Source organism: Alternaria infectoria (genome assembly GCF_024043175.1).
Source record: "Alternaria infectoria strain BMP 0036 chromosome Unknown scaffold_10, whole genome shotgun sequence".
In the NCBI taxonomy this organism is placed as follows: Eukaryota; Fungi; Ascomycota; class Dothideomycetes; order Pleosporales; family Pleosporaceae; genus Alternaria; species Alternaria infectoria.
In genome coordinates this window covers 1067154-1095092 of record NW_026250699.1, presented here as the reverse complement: position 1 = coordinate 1095092, position 27939 = coordinate 1067154, and the positions used below count along the sequence as shown (strand labels likewise).

At 53.4% G+C, this 27939-nt stretch overlaps 8 protein-coding genes across 8 annotated transcripts; 5 read left to right on the top strand and 3 right to left on the bottom strand.

Moving 5' to 3' along the window:
- Positions 1-6899: 6899 nt before the first annotated feature.
- MDM12 (Mitochondrial distribution and morphology protein 12) lies at positions 6900-8207 on the top strand (the record flags this gene model as incomplete). The annotated part of the gene is made up of 1 exon (XM_051498178.1): positions 6900-8207. The coding sequence occupies one exon, from the start codon at positions 6900-6902 to the stop codon at positions 8205-8207; it is 1308 nt and encodes a 435-aa protein (XP_051351904.1).
- Positions 8208-10026: 1819 nt separating this feature from the next.
- On the top strand, positions 10027-12234 carry J4E92_006812 (uncharacterized protein; the record flags this gene model as incomplete). The annotated part of the gene is made up of 2 exons (XM_051498177.1): positions 10027-10773; positions 10825-12234. 2 exons carry the CDS (start codon positions 10027-10029, stop codon positions 12232-12234), a joined length of 2157 nt encoding a protein of 718 aa, XP_051351903.1.
- A 167-nt stretch (positions 12235-12401) lies between these two features.
- J4E92_006811 (uncharacterized protein) lies at positions 12402-13238 on the bottom strand (the record flags this gene model as incomplete). The annotated part of the gene is made up of 1 exon (XM_051498176.1): positions 12402-13238. One exon carries the CDS (start codon positions 13236-13238, stop codon positions 12402-12404), a length of 837 nt encoding a protein of 278 aa, XP_051351902.1.
- A 482-nt stretch (positions 13239-13720) lies between these two features.
- Positions 13721-14668, top strand: J4E92_006810 (uncharacterized protein; the record flags this gene model as incomplete). The annotated part of the gene is made up of 1 exon (XM_051498175.1): positions 13721-14668. One exon carries the CDS (start codon positions 13721-13723, stop codon positions 14666-14668), a length of 948 nt encoding a protein of 315 aa, XP_051351901.1.
- Positions 14669-16610: 1942 nt separating this feature from the next.
- On the top strand, positions 16611-20234 carry J4E92_006809 (uncharacterized protein; the record flags this gene model as incomplete). Its single annotated transcript, XM_051498174.1, has 3 exons — positions 16611-16706; positions 16756-19899; positions 19950-20234. 3 exons carry the CDS (start codon positions 16611-16613, stop codon positions 20232-20234), a joined length of 3525 nt encoding a protein of 1174 aa, XP_051351900.1.
- Positions 20235-21196: 962 nt separating this feature from the next.
- J4E92_006808 (uncharacterized protein) lies at positions 21197-22546 on the bottom strand (the record flags this gene model as incomplete). Its single annotated transcript, XM_051498173.1, has 3 exons — positions 21197-22340; positions 22396-22428; positions 22479-22546. The coding sequence occupies 3 exons, from the start codon at positions 22544-22546 to the stop codon at positions 21197-21199; spliced, it is 1245 nt and encodes a 414-aa protein (XP_051351899.1).
- A 639-nt stretch (positions 22547-23185) lies between these two features.
- Positions 23186-25399, bottom strand: J4E92_006807 (uncharacterized protein; the record flags this gene model as incomplete). The annotated part of the gene is made up of 4 exons (XM_051498172.1): positions 23186-23530; positions 23579-24409; positions 24468-25237; positions 25297-25399. 4 exons carry the CDS (start codon positions 25397-25399, stop codon positions 23186-23188), a joined length of 2049 nt encoding a protein of 682 aa, XP_051351898.1.
- Positions 25400-27000: 1601 nt separating this feature from the next.
- On the top strand, positions 27001-27936 carry J4E92_006806 (uncharacterized protein; the record flags this gene model as incomplete). The annotated part of the gene is made up of 2 exons (XM_051498171.1): positions 27001-27166; positions 27215-27936. The coding sequence occupies 2 exons, from the start codon at positions 27001-27003 to the stop codon at positions 27934-27936; spliced, it is 888 nt and encodes a 295-aa protein (XP_051351897.1).
- Positions 27937-27939: the final 3 nt, after the last annotated feature.

The window sequence follows — 27939 nt, the reverse complement described above, 5'->3', positions numbered from 1 at the left end:
GGTGTGGTGGCCGTTTGCTGCGCGCGCCGCGCCCGTCTTTGTACTGCCGGGACTGTTTACTTTTCGACGTCATAGCGACGTGTGTTCGCTGCACTTCGGCTTGGAGTTGCCTAATGCTTCTACCGTACAGCTCCATCAGGACAGCGACTGCGTGTTTGCGACGCGCTTGAAAGTGGAGTATGTGGAGCCCAGCCAATGGTAAAGAAGATGATGTTCGATCATCGTGATTGAACGTTTGCATCGACTGCCGAGCGATGCCGATGTGCCACGCGAGACTCAACTTTGCCATGTACCCGGCAGCTAGTCCCTGCCATTCGAGAATCGCATGCTGAGAAATGGCCTTTGCTGAAGCCCATCCTGGAACCCGCCACTACATTTTCTTTCTAGCGAACCAAGACCGAGTCGTCCGCGAATGTGAAAAATGCCGTTGCTCGCAAATATCCTGCTGTGACGTCAATGATGGAAAACCGTTAAGAGGCCCACGTGTGGATGCCCCGCACCGCCCCCACCAGCTGCATGTGCCAGAACAGATCATCACGATATTCTGGGCTGCGAGAGCTTCAGGCGCGAAGGGAGGGGATCGCAAGAAGAAGGTCCAGAATATTCAGGGCGACGAAGACGAGTTCTCAGGCTGCGTCGGGCTACGCATGGTCCGGCACATAAGCTTTCGCACTCGCTCCTGGCTCCTAAAACGTATCGCATCTTCCCCGACAAACTTTCCTAGAGCTAGCAACTCACCATTAACGCCGGACACTACGACGACCGTTGGCTTGCGTGCGAAACGCACATCCGCCGCGTGACCTGATCTTGGCGAACCGCGAAAGCCGGATGACTACGCGTCTATAGCCACACATAACGTCCGGAACTTTTCCTGGATCAATGCTCGCTTTGCAGCTTCATGCAACTCGAGTAGGCCGCTCTACGCTAATGCCGGGGTTGCTTTTTCGCACAGTAGGCCACTGGATTGCGAAGCGTTGATAGCGCGCTTCACAAAATCATCTGCTAGCCTATTTTGCACAGCGTGTATATGCGACTGGCTTATCTCCAAAGTCACGATGTGTTGACGCTGATCTATGTTATTTGCCGATGGTGTTTCGCAAATTAGTAGCAGCAAATGGTCTTGCCGCATCCTGCATCCGCCATGAGCCGTGATGTTCCGGACAATCCTTCCGCCAATGAACCACGAGTACGTTTTGCAGTGGTTAGCATTGCCTGCTCGGTCGCTTTGCCTGATGATCGACAGGCATTGTGCGTGTCAATTGTACCTTGCATCTATACCGAAGGCCTCCGCGGCTTCCGGAAGTTACAGTTGTCAAACGGCGGAAAAACTCTCTCGTCGGCATTTTGGCAATGGAACCGGTACGTCAGTAGCCTAAGCTTCGCTTTCGCTTAGAGGGGTGATATGAATGCGAGCATCCAAATTATATCTTATCACATCAGTGAACTAACCGTTGGCTTGTGCTAAGGCAGGCACTTTCGATATAACCCTTATGTCGTTCATGTTGTCGCTGCCTGAAAAGGTGCGCAAAACGCCCGTTTGGCCGCTTTTCTAAGTATTGATGATCTGCTGCTAACCCCACAAGCTTTATCGGTTTCAGTGTCCAATGCTTTCGAGTACGGATATAGATGAGCAACATTTATGCGGAGCTTGTACGCACCGTGAGGCTGCAATGGGCTCTGGAGCTGGGTTCCGGTAACTACCGCTGTCCATGGATGCATCTCCTGTGGAGCTGCATCCTAGCTGCATGTGCAACTATATTCTTTCTCACCCTATGCCAGCGAGCTTTCTGTTTCGGATGCAGGCCGTACTGTAGATGAGCTGACAAGGGAAGAGTCTCAACAACATGTAAGATTGCTTATGATGTCGTCGATTATAACCAAGAAGTCATAACGGTGCCGAGAGTAGACGAGACACCCTGTCCGTCATGAGGCGGGGCAGCCCCGGTCCTCATAGTTGCTGATCAGGCGTACGCCGAGGTTGACGCATGGCTTTGGTGCTAGTCATGGCGGCGGCCATGATATATGTACAGGTGGAGTGGGGCATGCTGTGCCTCTTAGCAATTGCTATCCTGATAGGAATGCTAGCGAGAGGAGCTGCCAACGGTTTTGTGGTCAGCGGAAGAATGTAAGGATAGGGCCGCTGTCACAAGCGCACCGTGGCATAGCGTGGCCTGAGCTAGTGCCTTCGCGTGTGGTAAGCGCAACCGAGATGCGCATCCTGGAGATTACCGCCAGGCTGACCTGAACGGCGCTGAGTCGCAAGTGATCCTTTGAGAATTGTGCGTGAATCGGCCGGCACTCGCATGGGCACTGGTGTGGCTCTTCTCGTAATCTCCACCTTGTACTGCACTGATCTGCGGACGATGCTGATCGTTGATCAGCTCTCGAGTGTGGTCGACTGCCGAGCAACAGCCGGAGCAGGTGACATGAGGCTGCTGTGATGCGTGGAGACGTGGGACAAGCCACACACAAAGGGGAAAACGAGTCACATCTTAATCTTACAGCCGCGAGCCTCCGTGCCTCAAACGTGGATGGATCTGCCGAAACACAACCCTGGCCCAAGTGGGCGATAGCCCCCAGGCGAGGGCAACAGACTTTACAGGATTGTTGCAGGTAGAAAGACGTAGGTTGCTTCTGCGCGCCAGTTCTGCAGTCGCGCGGACTTGATTCCTGCGTCTCGCAAAACGAAACAGTCCGCGTTGCTTTTTGATCACCGACGGCGCATCTGCACTTGTGGAGCTCCAGGTCGCACAAGTCGATCAGGTAAGAGCGGGCCGTGACGCTAGGCCGCGTCGGGCGAAGCGCGCAAAACTACCCCTGTCGCCCGTTGGAGACTGCTTGTGCAACACATTTTTTTGACAGGCTAGGTACACAGCATGCGACGAGTAGCGCCTGTATCTCGATCGCGGTCCGTAAGGGGACGTGTCCATTCGTGTAGGATGGCTCTGCGCTCCAGGTGACTGCTCGTACTGTTGCCGGGATGTGGAGACGGGCAGTCATCACGTCTGGTGAGCGACGGGCCAGCTGCGCAAGCCGGCTCAACCACGATCCCCTTCATACCGGCGCTGACGTGGTGGCTCATTTGACGGGCGTGATGTCGGCTAGATGTTTGCAATCCGCAGTTCGTTTGGTGCCAGGGTTCTAAATTGGGTAGGCGACTGAGGTGAGGACGTTTCCATCTCGTCTCGACTCATGGGCGTAGGTCGCAATCACTACGCTAAAGCTTGCGTCCAAATTTGGCCCACCGAACAACTAGACTCGACAGCAGACGCTTCACTTGACCTCGCCCTAAGGTAGCTGTCGTGGAGTTGCGTTGACGTTATGCAAGGACGGCCCTTATTATTGCCTCCAATGTTCCACCCGTGGTGTCCGTCGCGCTGGAATCGACAGCGCATGACGAGGACTGTAGAGCCCCGGGCGTGTTTTCATCATGTCGAATTGCATTCACAAGGGTGCCATGTGCCAGCGATGTGCGGTCGCGACAGGAACCAGGGTGCGTTTATTTGGTCGACGACCACTTCTGCTTGAGTCGAGGCGTGAGTCAGGACGCGCAAACAGACTCGGGCGCTGGCCGCCGACAATGCGACTGAGGTCAGTTGGCGATATCCACATTGGCGTCACAGGCGAGCATGCGGCTATCCGTCTGGCACAATGTTGCAACTAGCCTTGTAACGTACGGACTATTGCAGTAGTGGAGGTCAACGTCCATCAACAGCACATGTTGTACCGTACGAGTAAGATGCAGACGAGAGAGTCAGCCCTGTATGGTCTGATGCACGGGGCCCTCATCCGACCAGCCAAGGGAATGTGCTGCCGCGGCGAGAGTGCTGGCGTTGCATGTCCTGTTTGCGTGGTATCCAAGTACCTCAGGCGCAGATGAATGGAAATGGACGAGCATCGGAGCTGGCGCAGCGGGTGTTTCCTGGCAAAGTGCCGGGTTGACTCCGCAAGTGTGCAGACCCTGGGCAGGTGAAGGAGGAGAGCAACGGTCGTCGGGTGTCCAGGCACGGCGATTGGGCCATTCACGGCGTGTTGGTCACAGCACTGGCGCTCGACAAGGAGGCGGGATCACCCTGGCTGATGCGATGCTGGCTTGCTGGCTGCAGCTAGGCGTCAAGGCTAGTAGCTCCGCGTATGTATGTGCTTGCCTTTCCGCACGGAGCCAACGGCTGTACAAGACTGTCGCGTCTTGTTGCAAACGGGAGCGAAGGTAATCTAAGAGCTTTGGAGCGTACCGTCAGACTGGCTCGCTGCCATGTCGAAGTTATAAAACTCTCGACGCTGCCCGCTGCATCCCCTCTGGACGCTCCGACCAATTCCTCACCCGCTCGACCAAGTAGACCTACCCTGCTGCTGCTCTTCTGCTCTCCTCCCCGACCAGTCCAGCACCATCCCACGCCCGCCAACAAGCTTTGATACCTCCGCCGGCCGCCTATCTTCTCCGCGTCACGCTTGTTTTTTGGCCTGCCTTTCTTCTTCCTGCTCCAACTCCGTCTTCTCCTCTGCTTCCCCGCGAGCCCGTTGAGCTGCGCTCCGCACGGCAGTCTCGCCCTCACCTGCCTGCAAGAAGAAAGAGCTCCCGTCCGCCAGCCAATCAGCGCCCCCAAGCTGCCACCCCGCCTTCCTCGTCTCCCACGCCGCTGCAGAAGGCGCTACCCCCGCCGTACGACCGCGCCTGCCCCATTCGCCGGCCCCCGCCAACATGTGCACCAAGGTCGTACACAAATATGGCTGCGGCCACGAGATTGCTGAGAAGGCGCCATGCGCGACGTCAAGAACAGCTCCTTGCGGCGTCTGCAACACCAAGACCGTCAAGCACGACGAGAAGTGTGATAGATGCGACCATTGAGACAGGTGCGCCCGACCCTCCCCAAACCCTACGCGTCACACGTGTCTAACCCCCCTCGTCCTATAGTGTACTCCCGTCAAATTATTCGCACGATACCCCATCACGGCCAGCCAGTCACCCGCATCGAGCCCGCCTTCGCACTCGCATTCCAACCACCTCCTCTCTCTTAGCTTCTCGTCGCGCGACTCTCTGGCCCTGATACACAGCTAGCTCCCCATTGAGGCTCTAGCCCTAGGACTGCATTTCACGGCGTCACGGATTTCAAAAAAAGTATTGGTCCCCTTTGGGTATTGTCTCTTAATTGGACTGTGGGCACCGCAAGTCCGGCGTTTTGGATACAGGCTGGTGTTGCGAGACACTTTCTTACTCGTGCCACTCGGCAGCTTTCTTACTACATGGATACCACGCTCTCCTAATCTTGTCGCGCCATGCGCCGACGGCGAACCGCACCGGTTCTCTCTTCTTATCTTGTCATTGTTATCACTATATCTCTGTCTGCAGTCTCTGGCGCTCCGCGACGTTGACACGAGGGGAAACGGCCAGTATACGAGCAAGTCAATCAAACCCTGGGCATCCGAGATGGGCACTTCGTCCTCTCTCGGATTGCCATAATTCATCTGTTGAGCCCATTCTTCTATTGCGCCGCCTCCGCGGATCTCGAGACCGTCGCGGCCCAATCAATCTGCGCTGATCTGCGGTACAGTATCACGCATGAGGAACATATGCAATGCCGTTTTTCGCCAATCGCCCTGGCTTACGGCCTCTGCGATGCCATCAATCACATTTCATGTAGCTCTCGAACCACGTCGGCGAGCTGCGCCAATCACGCGAGCCGCCTATTTGCTCTGTATATTGGGTCTGACTCCCTTGTATACCAGCCCTGCACTAATACCCAGGTAAACGAGACGACGTGGTCAAGGCACCGTCTATTCTAAGCCCGTGATAGGATGCCATCAATCAAGCTCCAGTCTTGTCATGCAGCACATGCTAGCATGTGCACCGGGCACAAGTCTCAACCTGGGAACAGGAGCGTCGCCGTCGTATGATGCTCAAAATATGGCTGTCTTATTACACCTCCGATCATGCTGAGGGACGGGCCGTAGCATGTTCAACGCCGTAAGCTTAGAGGCGTCTCTCCCAGCCATGCTGCCACATGTATCTCAGCCTCCATGGCCGCCTGAAAACTCTCACAGTAAACCCAGTCCAAGTGAGTGCAGTGCTTTCATGTGACCAACAGCAAAGCCGCGGCCTGTGCAGACATGTATCCAGATCGCCAAATAACCGAGACTCTTGTATATTGGCACCTGATATGCGTCAAGCTCCGCACTGGTCATCTGCAGCCAACCGGGTAACGCGTCTTCTAGAAGGCATTCAGCCTGACCACCTTGACGGTTCAACCGAAGACTGAGCCACATAGACGCAGCAATAGCGTCCTTTGTCATGCGTGTGATTGTGCACCGGCCCCATCAGGCTTTTCTCGCCACGCTGTTGAAGCTAGTATGGTTGATTGAATCGACACTCGAGAGCGCCGTGGCCCCTCTGAATTGGCATCTTCAGTCTAATTTAATCCCCTGTGGTGGGTGTTTTGCATGTACCAGTGCCGACCCTTGTGACTACCACTCTATCCCTTGCTCTTGATTCCGCGAGACATCACATGGTCGATCTGCAGCAAGGCGCTTGTACTAGTACGTGCAGCGACGCAAAGCGGCTCCTTTCGCTTCATCAATTAGACGACCTTCGCTCGAGTGCAGTCGCATCCTGTGCCAACTTGAGACAACACCGGCAGCGGGTCTCGCTATGAAGTGTTGAGTCTAGTCGGCTCGGGGTCGGAGGAGTGACAGGGTGTTGATGCAGACGCGAATAGCTCATCACACCCGCACGTTTCGTGAAGAAATGAGATGCGCAAGCGATGACTTCGTTGTCAGGATGATGAGTGGTTCGACGGCTCGGCGTCGTTTGTGCGCTCGGCCCGGTAGTCGCTTCCTCATTCGGCCTCGGCAGCCGCGAGTTTCAATGTTCTGTCGACAACCCCAACCTCCACTCCGCAGCCATGTCGATTGATATCAACTGGGACACCATCACAGGCGGTGCAGAGGGCTCCGCGCGTGCTGAGACGATACGCGCCTTCATCCACGACCGGTTTCAGCAGGTGACGCTGCCACGCTTCATCCGCTCAGTTCACGTGCACTCATTCGACTTCGGCAGCGTACCCCCGGAGATTGAGATTAAAGACATATGCGACCCACTACCTGACTTTTACGAGGATGACGAGGACTACCCAGACGAACAAGGGGACGGGCCAGAGGAAGGCGACACGCAGCATGACGCCAAGTCACGCGACTCCAGCAACCCACCCAGTCGTTCACGAAGGGATAGCCATTCTAGGGAACGAGACCGAGAGGTAGACTTGGAGGAACACACTCCCATTCAGACCAGGTTACGCCCTTTTCAACCTCTTCCTCGGCCATCCACGAAACGCGCGTCATTGGCTCCCAACGAACTAGGCAGCCCATTCTTTCATGGAGCACTCACGCCAGGCATCCCTGGTGGCACCTCCAATATGAACTACTTCCATCTACCTTTGAGTGCAGGTCTCTCCGGCGCTACCACGCCTCTTGCTGCTGTAGCTGGTGCCCAATTGCATAATTGGCTTGAGAACCCTCACGGTCGGCCAACTACGCCAACAAATATGCGTCTGCGGAACGCAGCGTCCATGAACTCGCTAACCCTCACACCGCAATCTCACCCAGATCCAAGTTCAAGGCCTTCCTCAAGGCACCAACAGGACGAGGGAAAGAGGCCGTCCTTTGCCGGATCAGACGACGGTACTTCTCAGCATAGCTATGCGCGGACACCGTCTGCGTCTCCTCACCGCATGCGTGAGAAGAGTCCTGATGACATACAGGTTGTGACACATGTGCAATACTCCGGCGACATCAAAATGTCACTGACAGCGGAAATACTGTTGGATTACCCGATGCCAAGCTTTGTCGGCATTCCTCTTAAGCTAAACATCACCGGACTCACCTTTGACGGTGTTGCGATATTGGCATACATCAAAAAGCGGGCCCATTTCTGTTTCTTGTCACCAGATGACGCAGATGCTCTAGTCGGCGGCGAGACCGGCTTCAACGGTCTTCAAACAGACGCACAAGGCCAAAACCCGCGGCCTGTGCAACGACCCAAGATCGGAGGTCTGCTGGAAAACATCAAAGTCGAAAGCGAGATAGGTGGCCAGGGCAGTGGAAAGCAGGTCCTCAAGAATGTCGGGAAGGTGGAGTCTTTCGTGCTGGAGCAGGTCAGACGCATCTTCGAAGATGAGTTTGTCTATCCAAGTTTCTGGACGTTCCTCGTTTAGAGCTCTGGAAGTCGCTCCGCGTAAAGAGCGATTGTATGTATAATTGCATGCGCTACATACATTACATGTACAGCCAGCCAGCCTCAGCAACGAAATGGCGATGTGACATTCCGCATCGGCATTGTTCACCGCCAACGGTGGATGGGATTCATTCGAGCACAGCATTTCATCCGTCCATTATGGACCTTAACACACGGCATGCATGCATACAATTTCGGGGTCACACAACAGCGTTTTTCCCCACCCGAGTGACAAAACTAGTGTCTCACGGCAGAAAAGAGCCTTGTAGCAAGCCCTTCCTTTGTGTTCACTACAAGGGTCATACGGCAGACGCTCCGAGAACGTGGGTTACTTGCAGTCACCATGGGCACCCGCAGAAGCGATGAGGGACGGCATTTTGACAGCTATGTTACTGACAGCGGGTGTGACGGAGTTAGGCCACGTTGGTACCTTCAGAACAGGGACAAGGACAAATGAAGCATTCTTTTGAGCCGTTAGTGCGAGTGTAACCTGCCTGTCAAGATCACTACCCGTCGGCGTCGGCATCGGGCCCATACAGACAAGCCTCGCACCGCGGTTGTGTCCCGTCAACTAGCGCATTGCCCATCAACCTTGTTATCATGTGTGTTGATCATCGATGCCGCATCCTGTCCCTCGTTTCCCGCCATTCCCGCCTTCATTGTAATCACCCTGGCTGCATGCGCCCTTTGCTGGCATACAGGTATGCATTTCGCCAATGATACCCACATACGATGTTGTGCATTCAACCTCACCGGTCGTTGAACCGCCTTTGTACCGACTGACCAGTGATATAGAGGCACGACAGATCAGACCCAACAGATTCCGTACAGAGTCTGCAATTCCCCCAGACGATCACATTGACGCAACACCTTACTGCTAGAGTACTGCAATGGCCAATCCCAGTATGCCAACAATTCGCAATCTGGTAGCGCAATCTCACCACGTAAACTGAGATGAAATTCATGCCTCTCAACATCAAACACGAGCGCCTTCTAATGTTCTCAATCACATGCGACCTATTCTTGGACAATCATAAGATAGAGTTTCGATAACCCTTGGAATGGATGACAACCATGTCGCATGCTTTGCGCAATATTACCGTACCTTGTGCCGTTATTGTCACATATAGGCTCTTGGGGTCATAGTACCGGCAAGGATTGCGGCGCTATGGCGTGTCTTGCATGGCGGAAGTTGTCACGTCCGTCTACAACTGCTTTAGCCAAGCAAGCAACAGCACGTTCTGGTAAAGTTGAATGGTTTAATCTGACGATGATTGCTCGAATATGGCTGGACTGCGACGGTAAGACTACAGAGGTCGTACGAAAACATCCCGAAGCGGGATGCTCATGCAATAATGAAAACCACTTATATGTCCACGTCTATGCATTCCTCAATGGTCTTCGGCGCCCCGAGAGTTCACACTTCCCAGGCTTGGCACATCCATTTCTTTTGGAGGACGGCATAGAGGTCAATCTGTACCGATACCACACCATTGCTGATCGGTCTACAGCCTGGCGTATTTGTTACTACTGTATGAAATTGTCGCCAGCTAACTATAGTTTCCATCACTAATCTGGTTGACATCCGATCAGGCCTCCAGGCATTTTGAAACTTGGATGATGTGCATGCACCGTGCCTGCTGGTTAGGCTTGCCGACAAGGCCGCGTTCAAGCGAGGCTGGCTGACTGAGCGCGAATGGGCCAATGACGCACACCATTCCCCACATCGCGACCCCGCGCGTCATGATCCAAAATGACGCAGGACGCGCCTGTGCGCCCTGACGCTACTCGATCCACTCATGAGGCTGCGAAACTTCGTGCGCCACGCCCGCGTCACTCGAAATGCGCGGCTGCCTATGTTCAGCAACCGCAAACGCTATCAGTATGAGCGTCTGCCATCGCCTACTTGTATACGCCTATTGGAGCTCCTACCAGTGACAAGCAACGGCATCATTCGCTGCTCGTTGAAGGTTACTGAGCTTGCAGATGCGTCTTCCTTCAAAGCTCTGTCATACACATGGGGTAGTCCGCAAGCCAGTTCCGTATCAGGAACATCGAGACAGTATGAAGTAGGACTGAAACCTGCATCGAACGACGAAGTAGACTCGACCCGCCACCACACTATCATATGCGATGGCTGTCTTCTCAAGGTCACCAGTAACCTTCGAGATGCACTGCAAATGCTCAGCAACGCTATCAACATGCCACATATGCCGAAAACCCCGACCTACTACTGGATAGACCTTTTGTGCATGAATCAAACAGACATTGAGGAGAGGAATGCTCAGGTTGCCCGTATGGGTGATGTTTTCAAGAAGGCCGATGGAGTTGTTGTCTGGCTAGGCAAAGAGGATCAGTACACGCTGGATGCTGTCACTACCATGCGGAAGATAGCGGCTATTCCCGAGAAACACTGGCCGCTAGTACCTTACACATCTTTCTACAATCCCGAAGAGAGTCAGCTAGTATCCTCTACTGGTCTCACCTTCTACAACTGGCTAGGCTTCATAGTCCTCATCAACCGCCCATGGTTCAAGAGGGCTTGGGTGAGTGTGTAACGAATAGCTACATGCACAGCCGACGACTGATTCCATCAGGTCGTTCAAGAGATCGCACTTGGCAAATCGGCTCTGGTAGTCTGTGGTAACAAGGTTTTTCCTTGGGAAATTCTATCCAAAACGCTGTCTTTTGTCAAACTCACGAGGTGGTATCATCATCTCCATGCAGACAAACTAAAGCATGTCAAAGAGCTGCGGAAACATCCTGGCATCTACAAGCAAATTCTCAAGTCGAAGCTAGCTGTCGGCATCAGCCCTCTATATCTCAATGACACCCGGCTATTCGCATCTTCACTGATCGGAGACGACGGTCAAGCGACCAAACAACCGTCTTTTCGGAACCTGCTCGACAAGCACCGCTTTTCAGAGTCTTCAGATCCCAGGGACAAGGTGTACGCATTTCTCGGCCTGGCCAACCGGGGTATGTCTCCATTTCGCACGCAGCCCAACGCACTTACGCCGGATTACAATCTCAGTGTACATGAGGTCTTCACCCAAACTACAGCGGTACTCATGTCGTCTTACAAGAACCTTTCGTGGTTGTCACACGTGGAGGACTCCTCGCAAAGAAGGATATCGGGGTTGCCATCCTGGGTACCCGACTTGAGCGTGCCACTTCAACCTTACCCGCTTCGCTATCGTGGTCCGGCATACTGGCATGCTGCTGGCAACCGCGCCTGGCGTCCGGATGTAGAAAGCATGAAAAGAGGACTTCTCCCGGTCCAAGGACATCGATTAGATCAGATTGACCAGACCTCTCTGCTTACTGACGAATCAGAAGACCCTCCGGCGGTATGGGCAAGCATAGTGAACCTGGCCCTTGCGCTTGACTTATCCTACCCCGACCCAGGCGGCACTGGCAAGGCGCCATCGCGTGTCGAAGTACTATGGCGAACGCTAACTACCGACATCTACAACCATACATATCCTGCTCCTGTAAAAACAGGCGAGCTCTTCATTGATTACATCCTCAACCTCCAGATCCGGCATCGCTTGACTCCATGGTCCAGCGCTGACGATTTCCAACCCCACCATTCGCCATTAACAGAGTCTGTATATCCAGATTGGCGCAAACTCCTCGAGCTCGAACCACCGGACTCGCCGTACAGCTTCGACTCATATTCTAAGCGCTTAGTTGCCGTGGTGGAGAGTATGTTTAATGGTACATATTCGCCAATCGGGCTTGCGCAGCTACAACATGAGCTTGATCAAAGCGCGGGCCGGCAGCGAAGACTATTCAAAACACACGGAGGGTTCATGGGCACCGGAGCGAGGTCGCTGCGTGTAGGCGACGAGGTCTGGGTGCTGTATCGCGGTGGTCTTCCCTTTGTGCTGCGGCCTTTGCCTAATGGCCGTTATCGTCTTGTCGGAGAATCATTCGTGTACGGGGTGATGCATGGGGAAGCTCTGATGATGGATCTTCGGCGACAGAATATTGTTCTTGAGTAGGATGCTTGAGTCCGTGACAGTGGGAACTAAAATGTCCAGGTACTCGATATGTTCCCGTGCTATTTGCCGCCACGACAACAGCGCTTTTTACTTTCTAGTACCCCTTTACTTCGCGTGATATATCCTATCGAATGTTGCAACAACTATCGCTCCTCAAGAATGGTTCACTATACGCACACAAAGTACTTCTCCTGCAACGCATCATGCAACCTTCCAAACACACCTCCATGCCACGTCCGAAAATCGTCCCATTCTTCAGTGGGCATACAAGAAACCATCATGTTCACCCATCCACCCACAATCAAATCCGCATAGTTCGCCGTCTCACCCTCCAAGAACGGCCCCTCTTCATGAACCATGAAAAGATCTGCCAGCGACTTCAGCGCCGCCTTGAATGCTACCTTGAGCTGCTCCCTAGCCTCGCCTTGAATGCAGATACTATCCCAGGAACCCAAGTGAGCACGTTTGCTCATCTGTGCTTTCGCGGCGTCTGCCGTCTCGGGATTAAAAGGCATATACTGAGCAACAAGCACCACGTGAGCAGAGAATGTGGCGTCGACGTGCGTGTTGAACTTTGCATACGCCTCATGTTTGGCCCCCTCGTTCAACGTGAGGGGCGCATAGAACATGGTGTCCTTATTCGGACTCTCGTAGTCAAGTCCAGTGTGAGTAGACTCTTTAGGAAAAAGACAGCGGCCAGAGTTGGGAAACGTGTCTTCGAGGTAGTTGGCGATGTCGAAACTATCTCCGATGACCTTGTCTGCGGACAGGTCTTGTAGCATGGGTAGGGTGTGGAAGTCGGATCCATCGTCTAGCTTACGTGTGGCTGGGCAATTGAGTCCCTTGCGGACGGTGAAGATGTCGAGGAGATCGACCCAGGTTGTTTTGAAAGGTACGCCTTTGAAGCTTAGGGCGAGGCGGGCTTTGGAGGGGTTGGGCGCGTAGGAGCGGGGTTGTATTGGGGAGGAGATGTCGTAGAAGACGAGAGGGTTGGAGTCTGTCATTTTGGCAGTGTTTGTTGGTATAAGAGTAGAGATGATGTGTTACGAAGATAGGTGGGGTAGAGATGTAGAGTCAGGTAGCCGTGATGTGGAAGAGATGCAGACCATGCACGTAAGACTAAAGGAGCTTGGCGGGTTGCGGGGTGATACGTGACATGAAAAACAGTAGCGACTTGTCTTCGAATCTGTTGCAAGAGTTTACGATGGGGTTTGACAGGTCTCACGATGTTAGCTGATGTCGACTGAGTTGGTGCTCCTGCCGGTATCTCAGACAGGGCAAGAGCGCACGGACCCGAAAGCTGCTGTTAGAAGCAAGATGGATCTTGTTCCTGTGGAGCAGACACTGTCCCCACGAGCTTTGACGCGTCTGCAGTCCATGAAACCGATTTTACGACGGGGCGTTCATACTCGTTTGTTCGGCGTGTAGTGGCCGATGTGAGCAGCATCGGGCAGGTTCACGCGTGTAGCGATGACTAACACAGCGAATGACTGGCTCGGCACCAGCTCTTGTCCTCGTCATAGGCCAGCCGACTGCTCACACGCGCGATGGGTGTCGCATTCCCTACGAGTGCAATGCGTGCGGCGAGAGTATATATGCTACGGCTTTTGGACTAGTAGCAGACAAGACAACTAAATGCACCATGTCCGCCACTCTGCGTGCAAACGCCTTGGACTTCCTAGACGTCGAGCACGATGACGAGCTTCCTGGCTATGACGAGGCTATGCCAGCTCCTGCCTACGGCGCACACGACGGGCCCCTCGCTACCTACTGTCTCCGCCAGTATGATCGCAAGATACAGATGCTCGCCGCCTACGATGCGCCCATCGCTCCCTCGTACCGGATCACAACCAACAGCTTCCGCGTCTTCTCCAAGAAGCCGGAGATGGAGGTGCTCCATACTTCGCAGGACATGCGACAGCGCAACATAGCCGCACTGTCCTATGACAACGACGGAGGCTTCCCCTGGCGGCCCCGCGCGCATTTCGATTACACCGTGGAGGATGGCTCGTGTACGCGGTACAAGATGGAGTCGATGAACTTTGAGGACTGGAGCTGCACCATCGACGACAAGACGTACGTCTGGGCACTCGACATGCGACCAATTGCATTGGTGCTGAGCGACAAGGACTCTGCCAAAGTCATTGCGCGCTTTACATTCTCAGACAAGGGCGTGCTCGCGCTGAGAGGTGCAGAGGTTGGCGACTTGGCCATCTTCCACGACGGACTGACGCTGGCGCCAGGCGGTATCGACAAGGTGGTCTGTGGTGTCATGATTGTCGTTACCTTCTTCAAAAGAATGGGTAGGAACTATACGAACCCGAAGACGGATGGACTGGGGCGAGTCGGGTCGGTGGCCAGCGAGATGCCGCTACCGTCGCTGCATCGGGGCTCGACAGCAGGCTACTCGAGTTTGGGCAACTGGGCAGGATAGCATGCATGTAGCTGAAGGTTGGATATTAGATGGTGCAATGCAGATATTGGCTGACCGAAAGACGCGAAAGGTACCATGTTGCTGTGCTTGTGCCACGCGTGGAAGGGCCGAGAAAGCACCTAGAGATGAGATGGGTGTCGATCTGGGGCATGGCCTACCAGAGCGTGGGTGACGGCGTCATGAGGCTAGAAAACGGCGTGACAGCGCTCGCGCACTACTCGAGACAGCGGCGCGGACCGGGTAACGACTGCTAGCAACCACCTAACAGCCGTTGTAATGTTCGCCACAGTTATCGTTAGCTCTCTTTACTAGAAACTAGTACACTACTTAAGGCAACTATTAGTTATATTACTACTACTACCTAGCCTATATAAATATTTATAGCTAAAAATCTTCTACTACTAAACCTTTACTTATATATAACTCTAAAAAAATAGCAAATATTATACTAAATATAAGCACTTTCTTTCTACTCTTACATTTAACTTAGTCTAACTTATAAAGCTTACTATTTATAACTACTATATTATAGCTATCTTACTATATAACCTAAATAGTAATACTTTACTTATACCTAATAATTATAGTAATAAGACACTTTTATAGTAGTACTATTATAATAACTAAGAGCTTCTCTATTAGTAAACTAAGAGAACTTAGCTTACTACTATCTAGCTTAATCTTCTTAGTACTACTTATAAAGCTTATACTAATAAAAAGCTCTTAAAGCTAGATAAAGTTATAAGAGAACTTCTAGTAATTAAGTCTAGAACTCTAAATAGTTAGAAGAATAACTAAAAAAATAATAATAAAATTAAGGGCTTATGCGCTAAACTTAGCATTAAGATAGCTATTTATAGATAGAATAATTAATAACTATAGCCCTAGCTTCGCTTAAAATAATGTTTCGACGTGATGTTTTATTTCTTTGTGCCGGTGGCTTCATGCCAGTCATGCCTCGGAGGCGACGCAGGCTAGGACGCTTAACCCCTATGCGCGCCCGACCCGGGCGAAGGTTCTGGATCGCACCGACTCGAGCCAATCTGCCGATCAAAAGAGCAGGTGGAGACGGGCCCGTCCAAGACGACAAGGCCATCCCCGCTTGCCAAGTCGCTCGAACTCGTGTTTGCTGGTGGAGAGGCAACGCTGCGAGGGCGCCCCAAACACCACAGAGCAGACAGCGTGGTGACACCGAGTGTGGCTGACAGCAGTGCGCGTCCAGACTTGACGCCTCTGCACAGCGCAATCTGCTCTGTCCATGCATTGCCCTGGGCCAGCTTGCAAGCTGTGGCGAACCAAGCCTTCGCCTGGGTCTGGAGCCATCAGCCCATGTTCAACGTTCGAGGCGTCTAGCCCGAAGGGACCAACGCCTAATCTCGCCCCGGGAGGCCCGCCCTCTGCCCTTTTCCACCACCGTGGACGCGACTGCGACCTGCACCGAGCCGCCGCCGCCGAGCTGCTCGTCCAGCTTCACACTCATCGCCCGCGCCCGCCAGAGCACCCGCTCGTCCTCTCTTTTCGCCAGTCCGCTGCTCGCAATCGTTCGCCCGGGACCTGCGGCCAAAAGCAATATAAACCCTGCACCACCAGAGGCCGACGCACCTGTCGCGCTGCTTCGGGCCTAGCAGCCTTGGTCGTGCTTTCACTCCACCTCGCCTGCGTGCCTGCCCTCTGAGCCGCGCCCCAGAGTAATCGAGATCCTGTACTGATCGTCGACGATACGCTTGGAAAACTCCGCCGCCGCCCGCTGCGAGGAATGGGATTCGCACATTCCCCTCTGTCTACCCACAACACCCGCCCGTCATCGCGTCTGTCAGCTCGCCGGTACCGCTTGGACAGCTGAGTGAGATCCGCCCCGGCTGCGCATTCTCCCACTATTCCCGGGCTGCGTTGCTCCCCTCAAAGCACGTCGGTCGAATAGCCTGCGACTCCTCGCAGAGCCATGGTCAAGATGCGGATTCCCATCCGCGAACAGTTGGGATGTCTGGTTCTGCTGGCGTCCATGATAGGCCTGGCCGTCATAGCCGTCGCAACATGGGTATATATCGACGCTGCATACTCGTCCATGCTGGTACTGACTTTGCCAGCTCACCAACCACAACTTCGTGCTCAACATCCGCTCGACTCGCCTGACGCTGACAGCCTCGCTCAAAGCCGCCCAGCTCTCCTCGAATCTGAACTTGATGCAAATCCTCTCCCAGCAGGCTGCGAACCGCCTCTCCCCGCAGGCCGCCCTCAACCGATACTACGACGGCAACACCTCGGACGCGAACTGGGCCCGAGTCGACGAGGACTACGATGCCATCTTCTCTGGTGATATGCGGACCCGTGTGGCTGTCCAGGCCCAGATATACCCCTTCAATTCCTCCGAGCGCTCCGTCTTCCACCGGACCGCACAGAGCATGAGGGACGTTGTGCTGCCCATACTCAAACCCGACGGCACGAATGCGACGCTAGGCGATGACGAGTACGGCTTCATTCCCGAGCTCTACCCCAAGTTCTCTGTCGAGACGATTCCCTACAACGACACCTTCAACACCTACAAGGCACACTACGAAGGCAGGACCATTGACAACACGAGCTACCTCTTCACCGGGCCCTACCGCGTTAACGAAACACTCAGCTTGGTCTCGGTCACTATACCCATCATCAACAACACGTCCAACATTGACACCCTAGGATGGCTGACGGCTGTCCTGGACGCGTCGCTGATTACCAATGTCGTCAACGCCATGGAAGGTCTGGACAACAGTGGTCTTACCCTGCTGTTCGGCCCGGACAATGCCACGAATACCTTTCCTCCGGCATATCTGTACGACGCCGATGCCCCCAACGCTCCCGAGAACGTACAGGTTCGCTACCTCGCCCCGCCAACACAGCGAGCAAAGGTGCAACGGCATGGCCAATACGACACCTCTCTTGACCCGCCTCCGTTCGACTGGGCAAGATATCCCGCCATTCGCAAGGGTTTCACCAAGCCGACCGGCGCCACGAACAATGCTGGTAGCATCATCTCCACCAGAAACGAGGATGGTGACGATGTTGCCGTTGGATACGCTGTCGTTAACAGTCCCATGGTCGACTGGATGATTGTGGTAGAGCAGACCCACGATGAGGTCTGGGGACCCATCTACCACCTCCGGAACGTCATCCTTGCCTGTGTGTTTGGCACAATGGGTGCAATGCTACTTCTGGCGTTTCCCGTGGCACACTTCTCCAGTCAGCCCATCCGAAGATTACGCGACGCTACCAAAAAGACAGTAGCGCCTCACATGTTTGAGGACGACGACTTCAGCTCGCAAAACGACGGCGCCAACGACAGTTCGGAAGATGCGGCCCTTGCCCGCAAAGAGGGCTTCTTTGGTCAAATCATACATTACCGGAGAAACGCAAAAATGAACCGAGCAGAGAAGAAGGAAGCCGAAAGGCGGAGACAGTTCCGCATTCCAGGCAAAGTCAAGGACCGTAAACACTTCATTCACGATGAACTCACGGATCTGACAACGACCTTCAACGAGATGACGGATGAGTTGATGATGCAATATGAGAAGCTGGAAGAGCGGGTAGCACAAAGAACAGCTGAGCTCGAACAGAGCAAGAAGGCGGCCGAGGCGGCCAACGAGAGCAAGACGCTGTTCATTGCGAACATCTCGCACGAATTGAAGACGCCACTCAACGGCATTCTGGGCATGTGCGCCGTGTGCATGTCGGAAGACGACCCAAACAAGTTGAGACGGTCGCTAGGCATCATCTACAAGAGTGGAGACTTGCTACTCAATCTATTGACAGATCTCTTGACGTTTAGCAAGAACCAGGTCGGTCAACAGCTCAGTCTTGACGAAAAAGAGTTCCGGCTACGGGACATCAGTTCTCAAGTTTTGGCTATTTTCGAAAAGCAAGCAAGAGAGGGCGGCATTAAGCTCGCTGTCGAATTCGAGGGACCATACGAAAACAACCTGGACGATAGCGGACGGCCGAACGAGCTTCGCGACCTCGGACCTTTCGGGCTTGGTCGACTCAAGGACATGGTTCTGTACGGCGATCAACATCGAATACTTCAGGTGGTCATCAACCTGGTATCGAACAGTCTCAAGTTTACGCCACAGGGTGGTTCTGTCACGCTCACGATCCGTTGTCCTGGAGAGGCACACATGTCAGACAGTCGCAAGGCGTCTCTGCAATCACGGCAGAGCTCAACGCGCAATTCAAAAACTCGCGTAAGGGCCTCCGCTTCAGAGGTAGGGTCTGTCTCAATTGCGACACCGAGCGACAACTTCGGAACTGCCAACGTTATCAACGTCATGGGCAAGGGAGATGCGTTCTCCCGCTACATGGCTCAGGAGCGAGCCCCAACACCGCCACCGGGACGGTGGTTGTCTTTCGAGTTCGAAGTCGAGGACACTGGTCCAGGTATTCCCGACCATCTACATGCCAAGATTTTCGAGCCTTTCGTCCAGGGCGACTTGGGTCTAAGCAAGAAGTTTGGTGGCACCGGTCTTGGCCTGAGTATCGTCTCGCAGCTGGCTGGTTTGATGAAGGGCACGATCGGTCTCAAGAGTGAGGTCGGACACGGAAGCGTCTTCACTATGGTAATACCGTTGAAGCACCTTACAAGTCGGGCCGACAGTACAGCCAGCTCCAGGAACGTGAACCTGGAAACCGGGACACCGCGCCGTAGCTTATCGATCGACGAGCCGCCGCGAGGTCGCTCACATGATGACGCGCTTTCGGCCCGCTCGATACAGTCCGCTACAAGTGGCCCGATCGTCGCTGGGAACACCGCTGCTACTGCTCCGTCCGGGCCAGTTGCCTTTGACACCGATACCCAGCCTCGTCTTGTCGGCCTTAGTCAGCCTTTCTTTGCTTCCAATGCGCCATTGGAATCACCAAACTCGCAGGTCGCAGCTATGAAGCGCGTTGAAGCCGAAGCTACAAAACGTGGAGACAAAGTCAAGGTTCTCGTCGCCGAAGACAACAAGACAAATCAAGAGGTCGTACTGCGCATGTTAAAGCTTGAAGATGTGTACGATGTCACTGTCGCAAAGGACGGTCAGGAAGCGCTCGACTTGGTCATGGAAAGTATGGAACGCAAAGCTCCATACAACCTCATCTTTATGGATGTCCAAATGCCCAACCTGGACGGTCTGCAATCAACGCGACTGATCCGGCAGTCTGGTTTCTCGGCCCCCATTGTCGCTCTGACAGCTTACGCGGAGGAGAGTAACGTGAAGGTATGTAATCAGCGTTCTCATCTCGCTACTGTCATACTAACAAGCCATAGGAATGCCTCGACTCAGGCATGGACTTCTTCCTCTCGAAACCTATCCGCCGCCCCGCCCTCAAACACGTCCTCAAAACATACTGTCCTACTATTCCAGAAGAGGAGTCGGACACAACGCCACCCGGTTCCGCGGTCTTGACGCCGAAGCCAAATGGTGTAGCGGTGAAGCCTGCCCCACCAGCGGCGGGGTCCACGGCGCCATTCACCATCGTCTCGGGAACGAGCGATAACCGGCGTGCCGATGAATCGCCAGCCATATCGCCCATGACCTCGCCCGCAGCGTAGCGCTAGTGAGGCATTATCTTGCTGCGCTCCCATCTGATCTTTCTCGCTGGGTTCACCATCTCTGTCCAGCGACACCTCTGTCTACGAAGTTCCTTGTAATGTCCTAAGCACGATACCACTTAATCGCTACTTTTCTAATCTCGTTTGCGATCTTGTAGTTTTCCATTTTCTTTTGCGGCAAATGTACATAGCAAGCATGGCGCTGGTCGGGTATGGGGTCGATTTCCCTTTTTTTCTTCTGCTAGTCACATATCATCTGGGTGTGCGTTTTGGCGTTTACTCTTCGGCCTGCAATTGCCAGAGCCTTCTTATCGCTGGGCTTATTTCTTTGGAGAGATTCTGATTTGTCGTCATTCTTGAGGGTGTTTTCTTGGTGTTGATCAACGGGGCGATGTAACGTCCGGCGGGGTCTTTTACTAGGCAACAAAACATTTGGCGGGGATCTGGGATGAATCAATTGAACTTATCTTGCAACGCCATGTTGGCTGTTGCGCAACACTTAAACTGTCTGGACTGGTTGTATCAGTGTGTTGTCCTTGTGATACTCTGCGATAGATGTGAATATTTCACGAGATGGAAGATCTTGCATCTTAATACCACCTTGTGCAGCGAAGGTGCGCTGCAGTCTAAGTTGGCATAAAAAGGTATAATGACAAAATCCCAAGGCAGTGTGGTCTTCTAGGCCGACGGTTTTATGTGGGTGTTAGACTTTTCCTAGGATGTTGTGATACTATCCGCTTGTCTGCAGTGTCCTCACGTGAAAAAGGAAAGAGTAATGGGATGATTTTGTCTTTTCTTATATATCAGGGCTAGGGAATCTGAGATAGACACGATTATCTTTTGGCATCCATCATGATGTCTGCTAGCTCAACAGTAGTATCTAGTACTATACGCAGACGTTCGGGGCGTTAAGCACCAACGCACGCGTGTCCGAAACCGCAATGTATGAACAATGACCAGACTCAAAAAGAGCCCTCCAGATCGGAATCTCCATCAGGATGTGCGTAGTAGCCGGCGAACGGGTTAGGAACACTCCTCTTGGGACCTTCCAAGCCAGTCAAAGCCTTAACAAACGCCTCGTCTTCCAAGTTCTCTCGTTCTGAATCATCCATGAGGTCGTCGTCAACAATGCCGAAGTCAACTTCGACAGAGTTGTCGATGAACGCCATAATATGGTTCATGTAGGAGTCAGAGCGACGGCCCTCCAGACTTTGGTCTTCTCGCACCTTCTTTATCCACTTTGCCTGCCAGGCTTCCGGCGCAAGTTCGTAGTAGTCCGAGACGATGTACTCCGTTTGCTGGCACTTCTCCCAAGCAACCACAGTGACTACGGTACCCTCCTTCATCAACGCGTTGACAACGCGACGTGAGCGCTGCAAGACCGGCGTACAGTATATGAGAGCACCATTCCATTCGAGCTTGATCGTGAGGTGGAAACCCTTCTTGACTCGCACATCCAAAAGCTTCTCAAGATGGTACCCGAAGATGTCTAAGCCCTCCTTGCTCTGAATGGGGTCTTTTGATCGGCCTCCGTCTTGGATGTAAGCGTCCGGCGCCAGGGTGAGCTCCAGGCGACGAATATAGTCGAGAGGTTTGACGCCGAGGTGGAAGTGATCTTTAGACAGGAAGTGGGTGAGTTCATGGAGGTTATTAGCATCCAACTGACGGCCGGACATCTTGCGATAGTATGCTTTGGCGACTTCCTTTGCAACGTCCATACCGACATACTGGTGCTGGACCCAGAGTGGAAGCTCCCACCAAAGGAAACAGCGACAGTTGTCTCCCATGCAGGGTACGGACCAAGGCGCCAAATTGATCTTGTCCTGCCCTCGATGGCCAGTGGACGCGAAGGACCGTGGGAAACTTGTAGTGCTCGAAGTCTTCTCGTACAAGGTCACGTCATCGAAGACTAGCCTGAGCATGGGCTCATCCCAGACGTAGTCGTAGACCATCTCGCGGAGCTCTGGTGGTAGAGTGGTGTGGAACTTGTCGACGAATTTGCGGCACAGCTTCTCAGCGACGATGCGGCTGAGGTGATGACATGCCCTGCCTACGGTCTCTCGCCTGGTCTCGAGCTCTGCAACCTTGTTCTTCAATTCATCAAGCCTGCGTAGGTAATTAGCTATAAATCCTTGTGCGATCGCTCCAAAACAGGACCTACTCGGTCTGGACAGAAATCTCTTCTGCGAGAAGCCTATAAGGTATGAGCAATCGTTTGTAGATGTCGCGAATGTTATCACTGACCTTGACAGCTCTGCCTCGGTTGCCTCCAGCGTGGGCGCGTTGTCGCGGAAAGAGCTTGCGTTTGCCATGCTAAGGACTCAAATGTAGATTTTACGCTGAGAGTGTTTTTTGTGAAAGTATTGGGAGTCGTAGGCGTGGGATAGCGGATGTCAGGGTCCGCGCCAATGACGCGCTAACGCAATACTGGTGGTGTCACGAGAAAGGGACCGAGCTTTGAGACACCGGGCAGTTACGACGTTCGTGTTGCTGTTGAAGAGAAAGGGTATGAGTAGAGTGTTGATTATGATTGAGACAGTCCTTCCGGCCTTGGTGTCGCGCGTCTGTAGTCTAGAATCTTGCATTGACCCGTCCTCGTCGTCCATCCGCGGATGTGTGTATGACGGCCTCGCGCCGTATCTGTCTTTTCGAGCCTCCGTTTCCCCATTTGCATATCCCAATGCCTCATCCGCCGTTCATCCATACCTTGGTCCTTTCTCGCCAACTGCCGACGCTTGTCTCGTCCCTGAGCCTAGTACCATCTTCAAAGAACGAAGCCTCAGAAGAGTACAATTGCCCGAACGGAGGAGGAGCATAGTCTATTCTAGACTATTGCTGTACGCCCAAATGTGGCGATGGCGATTGAGAAGGTCGGGAGAGGGAGCAGTACTTCTGAAGTGGCATACAGCGCAGTTCGCAATCCATATGGATAGCCTCGATGTTCTGCCCCATCACCTATCATAGGGAGCGTCCGTCCTCATGATGTATATCTCGCCAACGAGAACGACTAGACCGACGAGCATGGTGATCGCAATGATGGGCAGATTGACGCGCGCAAACTCCAGACCGCCAACACGGATGTGCTTTCTGCCCAGGATATCGCGCCAAAGCATGCCCGCCAGCGATGCACTGAAGGCGAGACTGAAAGCACCATAATTGACACCGATTGCCATGCTGTATATGGTGCCCCAGAATGTTCGATCGGAAATTGGAATGCCGTTCTGACGGTGGATTTCTTGCCACGATTGAACCACCCTAGAGATGAGAATTGTGGTACCGATGTTAGTTCCAGCAAACTGGTCCAAGGTTAGCTACTGGAGTCTTATGGTGAAATACACACTCACGTTACACAGTATGACTGAAACGAAGCCCATGCCTCCAATCGCACCAACTGTTCCAGTCTTCTCAACCCAGTGGTCCCACCCATGTGCAAAGACCGGAACCCAGCCCTTGGTGACCAAAGCCTGGACCAGCACGAACATGCAAAAGGCGAAAGGAACGAGCGCCAGCGGGAGGTGATGAAAGACGGTCATAGTTGTCGGAAACGTCTCTTGTGCCCATCTATACGTGTCTGCGACGAGTGATGCGAGGGTGGTTGGCATCGGCCTCTTGGCTGGCTCTAGCTTCTTCTCGTCCTGCGATACGAGTTCAGCGCCCATCATCTCTCGTGTTCGACCGCTCAATATGTGACTGGACGCCTCAGCCGGTGGCTGCGACTTCTCCTCGGGGTTCTGGGCCGTTTTGTGATCCGCTTGAGTCGCAATCGCGTCCAGCTCTTCTTGTATGACAGACTGCCTCCTAGTCTCAGCTCTTTCAGCAAGTGCGGCCTCTGCCCTGCGTCGGCCCTCGTGGGCGATCTTACGTGTCTCTGCCCGGTTGAGCCAACCCATTGTGAGATCGAAGATAAGCATGACAAATGCAGCGGGTAAAGTGACCCAGAACACCGGACGTTCATGAGAGCCTTGAGAGGCAGCATTGATCGCCAAGACAGTAATCAGCGTAGCTGCCATGATGGCTGCTCCAAACATTGCGCCTTTCCTATCCAAGAAGGGGTTCAGGACTTCCTCGAGGGATAACTTCTTCTCTTGTTCGTCGTCATCACTGTTGGGGTCGCTCTCGTTCTCTTCTAGTCCACCTTTGGCGAAGGGAATATTGGGATTGATCGGTTTCTTGTTCTATTGGAGGAAGCTTTGTCAGCACATACTATAACACCTCGCTTGTGGGGGTGCTTACCTTGAGCTCATCTGGAAGGTCTTCCATCTTGATAGAGGCGGGGATGAGAGATTCGTCGTGGAAGATGATGTACAACAAGAAAGGATACAGTACAACTCCCGTGACAAGAACTGGTACGATAATGTTGGCCGTGTACTTGATGAATGTGATCCCAAACGCGCCGGCCAAGACTAGGTTGGTCGGGTTGGATGATACCAGTATCGCCGATGCGATGTTGGCGACCGAGAACTGTGTGAAGATCCACGCCCTTGGATGCTTGATGTTGCTTGATACACGCGTCATGTACGACAGGAACGCAGTGCCAGACAAAATGACCGGATCGTTACCGATGAACGCAGTGAGAAGGAAGAAGAAGGCATACAGGTAGAAGAAAAGCCGGTGACCGACTTTCCCTCCTTTCTGCAACACCTTGAAAGCTAGCCATCTAATGAGACCGGAAGCATCAACAGAAATGGCGATGTAAGCAAGAGAGAGGAAGAACAGCATGATATCGTATGGAACAATACCCTGATCACCCAGGGTGCCACCCTTTACTTCTTTTGCGCCAATAGCAAGGATGGCTAGTAGAAAGAGATCCGCTACCAGAGGTGTCGTAATGAAGTTCATGGGAAAGTCGAACCGGACGAATGGTCCAGGCTTGCCATTCCGGACCCTCGTTGGGTGTTGTGGTGGTGCAATGATGCGCAACGCGCTCATGGTCTTGACGAATGGGGTCCATATTATCCGCGGCACATAGATGGGTATGTGGAATGGAAAAAGAACATTGATGTCTACAAACATTTGCTCGTTAGTCCGCCATCTGCAATGTCAGTACACACACGCTACTTACTTGTCAATACGAAAACAATGAGCGTCACTATAGAGCGCCACTCTTTGATCTTGCTAGTATCAAGGTCAGGCCTCTCTGTCTCTGTGGCGCGCTGGTTCAACATGTTGCGCCCCGTTGCAATGCTGGAAATCCACACTGCAAGATGATCTTGGGGCCAGAAAAACCCCCAGGAGGTGTCCTGACGTTTAAAACGTGCAAGAACAAGCTTTTGGGTTCTGGGTAAGGGCCGATTGATGGGTACGTACGCCCGCTAGACGTTGCAGGCGATCTGTGAGCCGGCGTGCCTGGACCTCCGTCGCAACCGTGGACTTCAGTACCGATGCCGAGAAATTGCTTGTACGATGACACGCGACATGGGCATGGCGGCAGGCAAGTGAGGCTCTTGTATTGTCGCGACATCTGCAGCCCAGGAGGCTGAGCTCGCAGCCCAGGATGACAAGATGATGGCATCTCGGCGCCGGTTGGGCCGCTAGCGAGTAGCGCCTCCCGTATCGAGAAAGGGTCCAGCGCTGACAGGTCATGCCTTCCACTCAGCCTCTCGCCCTATGCAACTGCGACAGGCGAAGACGATATAGTTCACCGGTAATCTGCATTGCCCCAAACCATTGGAGATCTACATGGCACGCCTTACCCCGGAGTCGCGCCCTTATGCGCGCTGCGCAATACCTATGCCGCTGCTCTTCCTTCGTGACGGCTCATCCAGCAATGTCTTCATCTCATCTGTCTTTACCCATACCAGGGAAGCATGTCTGCAACTACAGCGCTATCCGATTTTGCGACCGCTACTTCGTCCGCTACAACGTCTAGCCCAACGCTACAAGTTGTCTGTGCCTGGCCCATTTCGTCCAACTATGGAGCAGGGTCGCGTGTTAGTACCAACTCCTTCCCACGTGTAGAGTGGGTCTGGACCTATCAGAAAACTGATGCATGAATACAGATCCTGTACTATGTTCTTGTTGCCGCATGTGTAACTTTTCGCAAAGCAGAATGGCTACGGAACACCTGTCTGGCTGCCGTTTTAATTCTGCCGGCCATCTCGGCCCTGCAGGCCCTCGTGCTAGCAGCCGCGCATACGAATGGTCAGTATAACGGCCACCAAGAACTCCAAGAAGCGCATTTCTGACCAAGAACCCTAACAGGCGGCGTCGATATGGATATTTACGGCGTAAGTTCTTGGTGCTAATATGCTGTGCGACAAACACTGATCGATCGTTTTCGCCTGTGCAGGCTTTCCAGTTCTGCGCAATTGGCATTTTAGCAGCGCCTCTCACTGTGAGACTGTCGCGAACTTATTTCCAGTCTCCTGGTCGCAACATCATATTTCTCTGGACGATACTGATCCTGATGGGGCTGTTGGCGCTCTGCGTCGAGTTCTACCGGGTCACTCCAACGGCCTGTAGCAGCGACGATGATGGGAATTCTTTCCGAGGTGCCGCTAACTTTCCGTACGAGCATGCTACTTGCAATCTGACTTGCTCTGAAAGCGTGGGTCCGAATTCTCCGATGCGAGGCGGATCTGCCGCCGACGTGTATGTCATTCCCGTGCCGCGCATCCTGACTTTCAACGCCGCCATGCTGCTCTCGGCCGGATTTTGCATACCTGCGATACTGTCCTTGATCTTCACCTGGGATAAAATTCTGGAGATCAACTGGAAAAGACGGCGTCACGTGGAGCCACTAGACGCTCGGATCGAGGGCGCCAACATGACCGTTGGAGAGATGAAAGGTATCAACAACGTCGTGAGAAAGTTCTTGAGTGTCATAGAGATCCCCCTATTCGGCGGAGTGATCATCACAATCATTGGGGTTGGCGAAGCAAATTTCTTCAGTCCTCAGGTGCGGTACATGACGGAACCTATGGCTTCGATTGGTGAGTTGTGTGACGCAGTGGTATGCTCGGTGCTAACAGAGTCCCCAGGGCAATGGTCACCCATAGCTGGAACAATCCTGGCCGCACTTGGCTCTCTATATATCCTGTGGTCGACTGGTGGTGACGAGGCTCAGCAGGGGAAGCCTGTGGATCATTATGAAAACTCTGGCTCATCGCGCCCCAGTCGTAGTAGCGAGCGACGACCATCTCCGCGGCCTCCTTCCTCCAACTACTTCAGCCCCAAGGGTATTGCAGAGAATGGCTTGGGTATACGCTCAGAGTCGCCCAATGCTATTGAACTGATCCCGACTATCACGCATCCCGGCTCCGAACATCCTCAACCCAGCCCTTCTTCTCACGATGAACAACAAGAGAATACCCAAGCTGATCAGCCGACGGCCGGTAGAAACGTTGTGCGTAAATGGCTGACGTCTGCTGGCAATTACCTGGGCGACGCTGCGCATGAGAAGCTCGATACAGATCATGTCGGCAACGACGAAGACACTCATAGGTTTCCCGAAGTTCCTGGCGAGATCCTACGAAATCCCGATCTAGAAAGGATCAGTCGCACGTACAGTAAGCTCCGCGAAGAGAGGGAAAACAGCGTATATGCGGCAAGCATTGCATCTACATCAGGTATCGAGGGCAGTACATCTCCGCCACCTATACAGGATTCGCCGCGTCCCGATATCAGCCCTGTCCGACGACCAGAACGAAGGGCTACGCTGGAAGTACCAAAGGAAGTGCATCGTAGAAGCGAGAGCCATTGACAG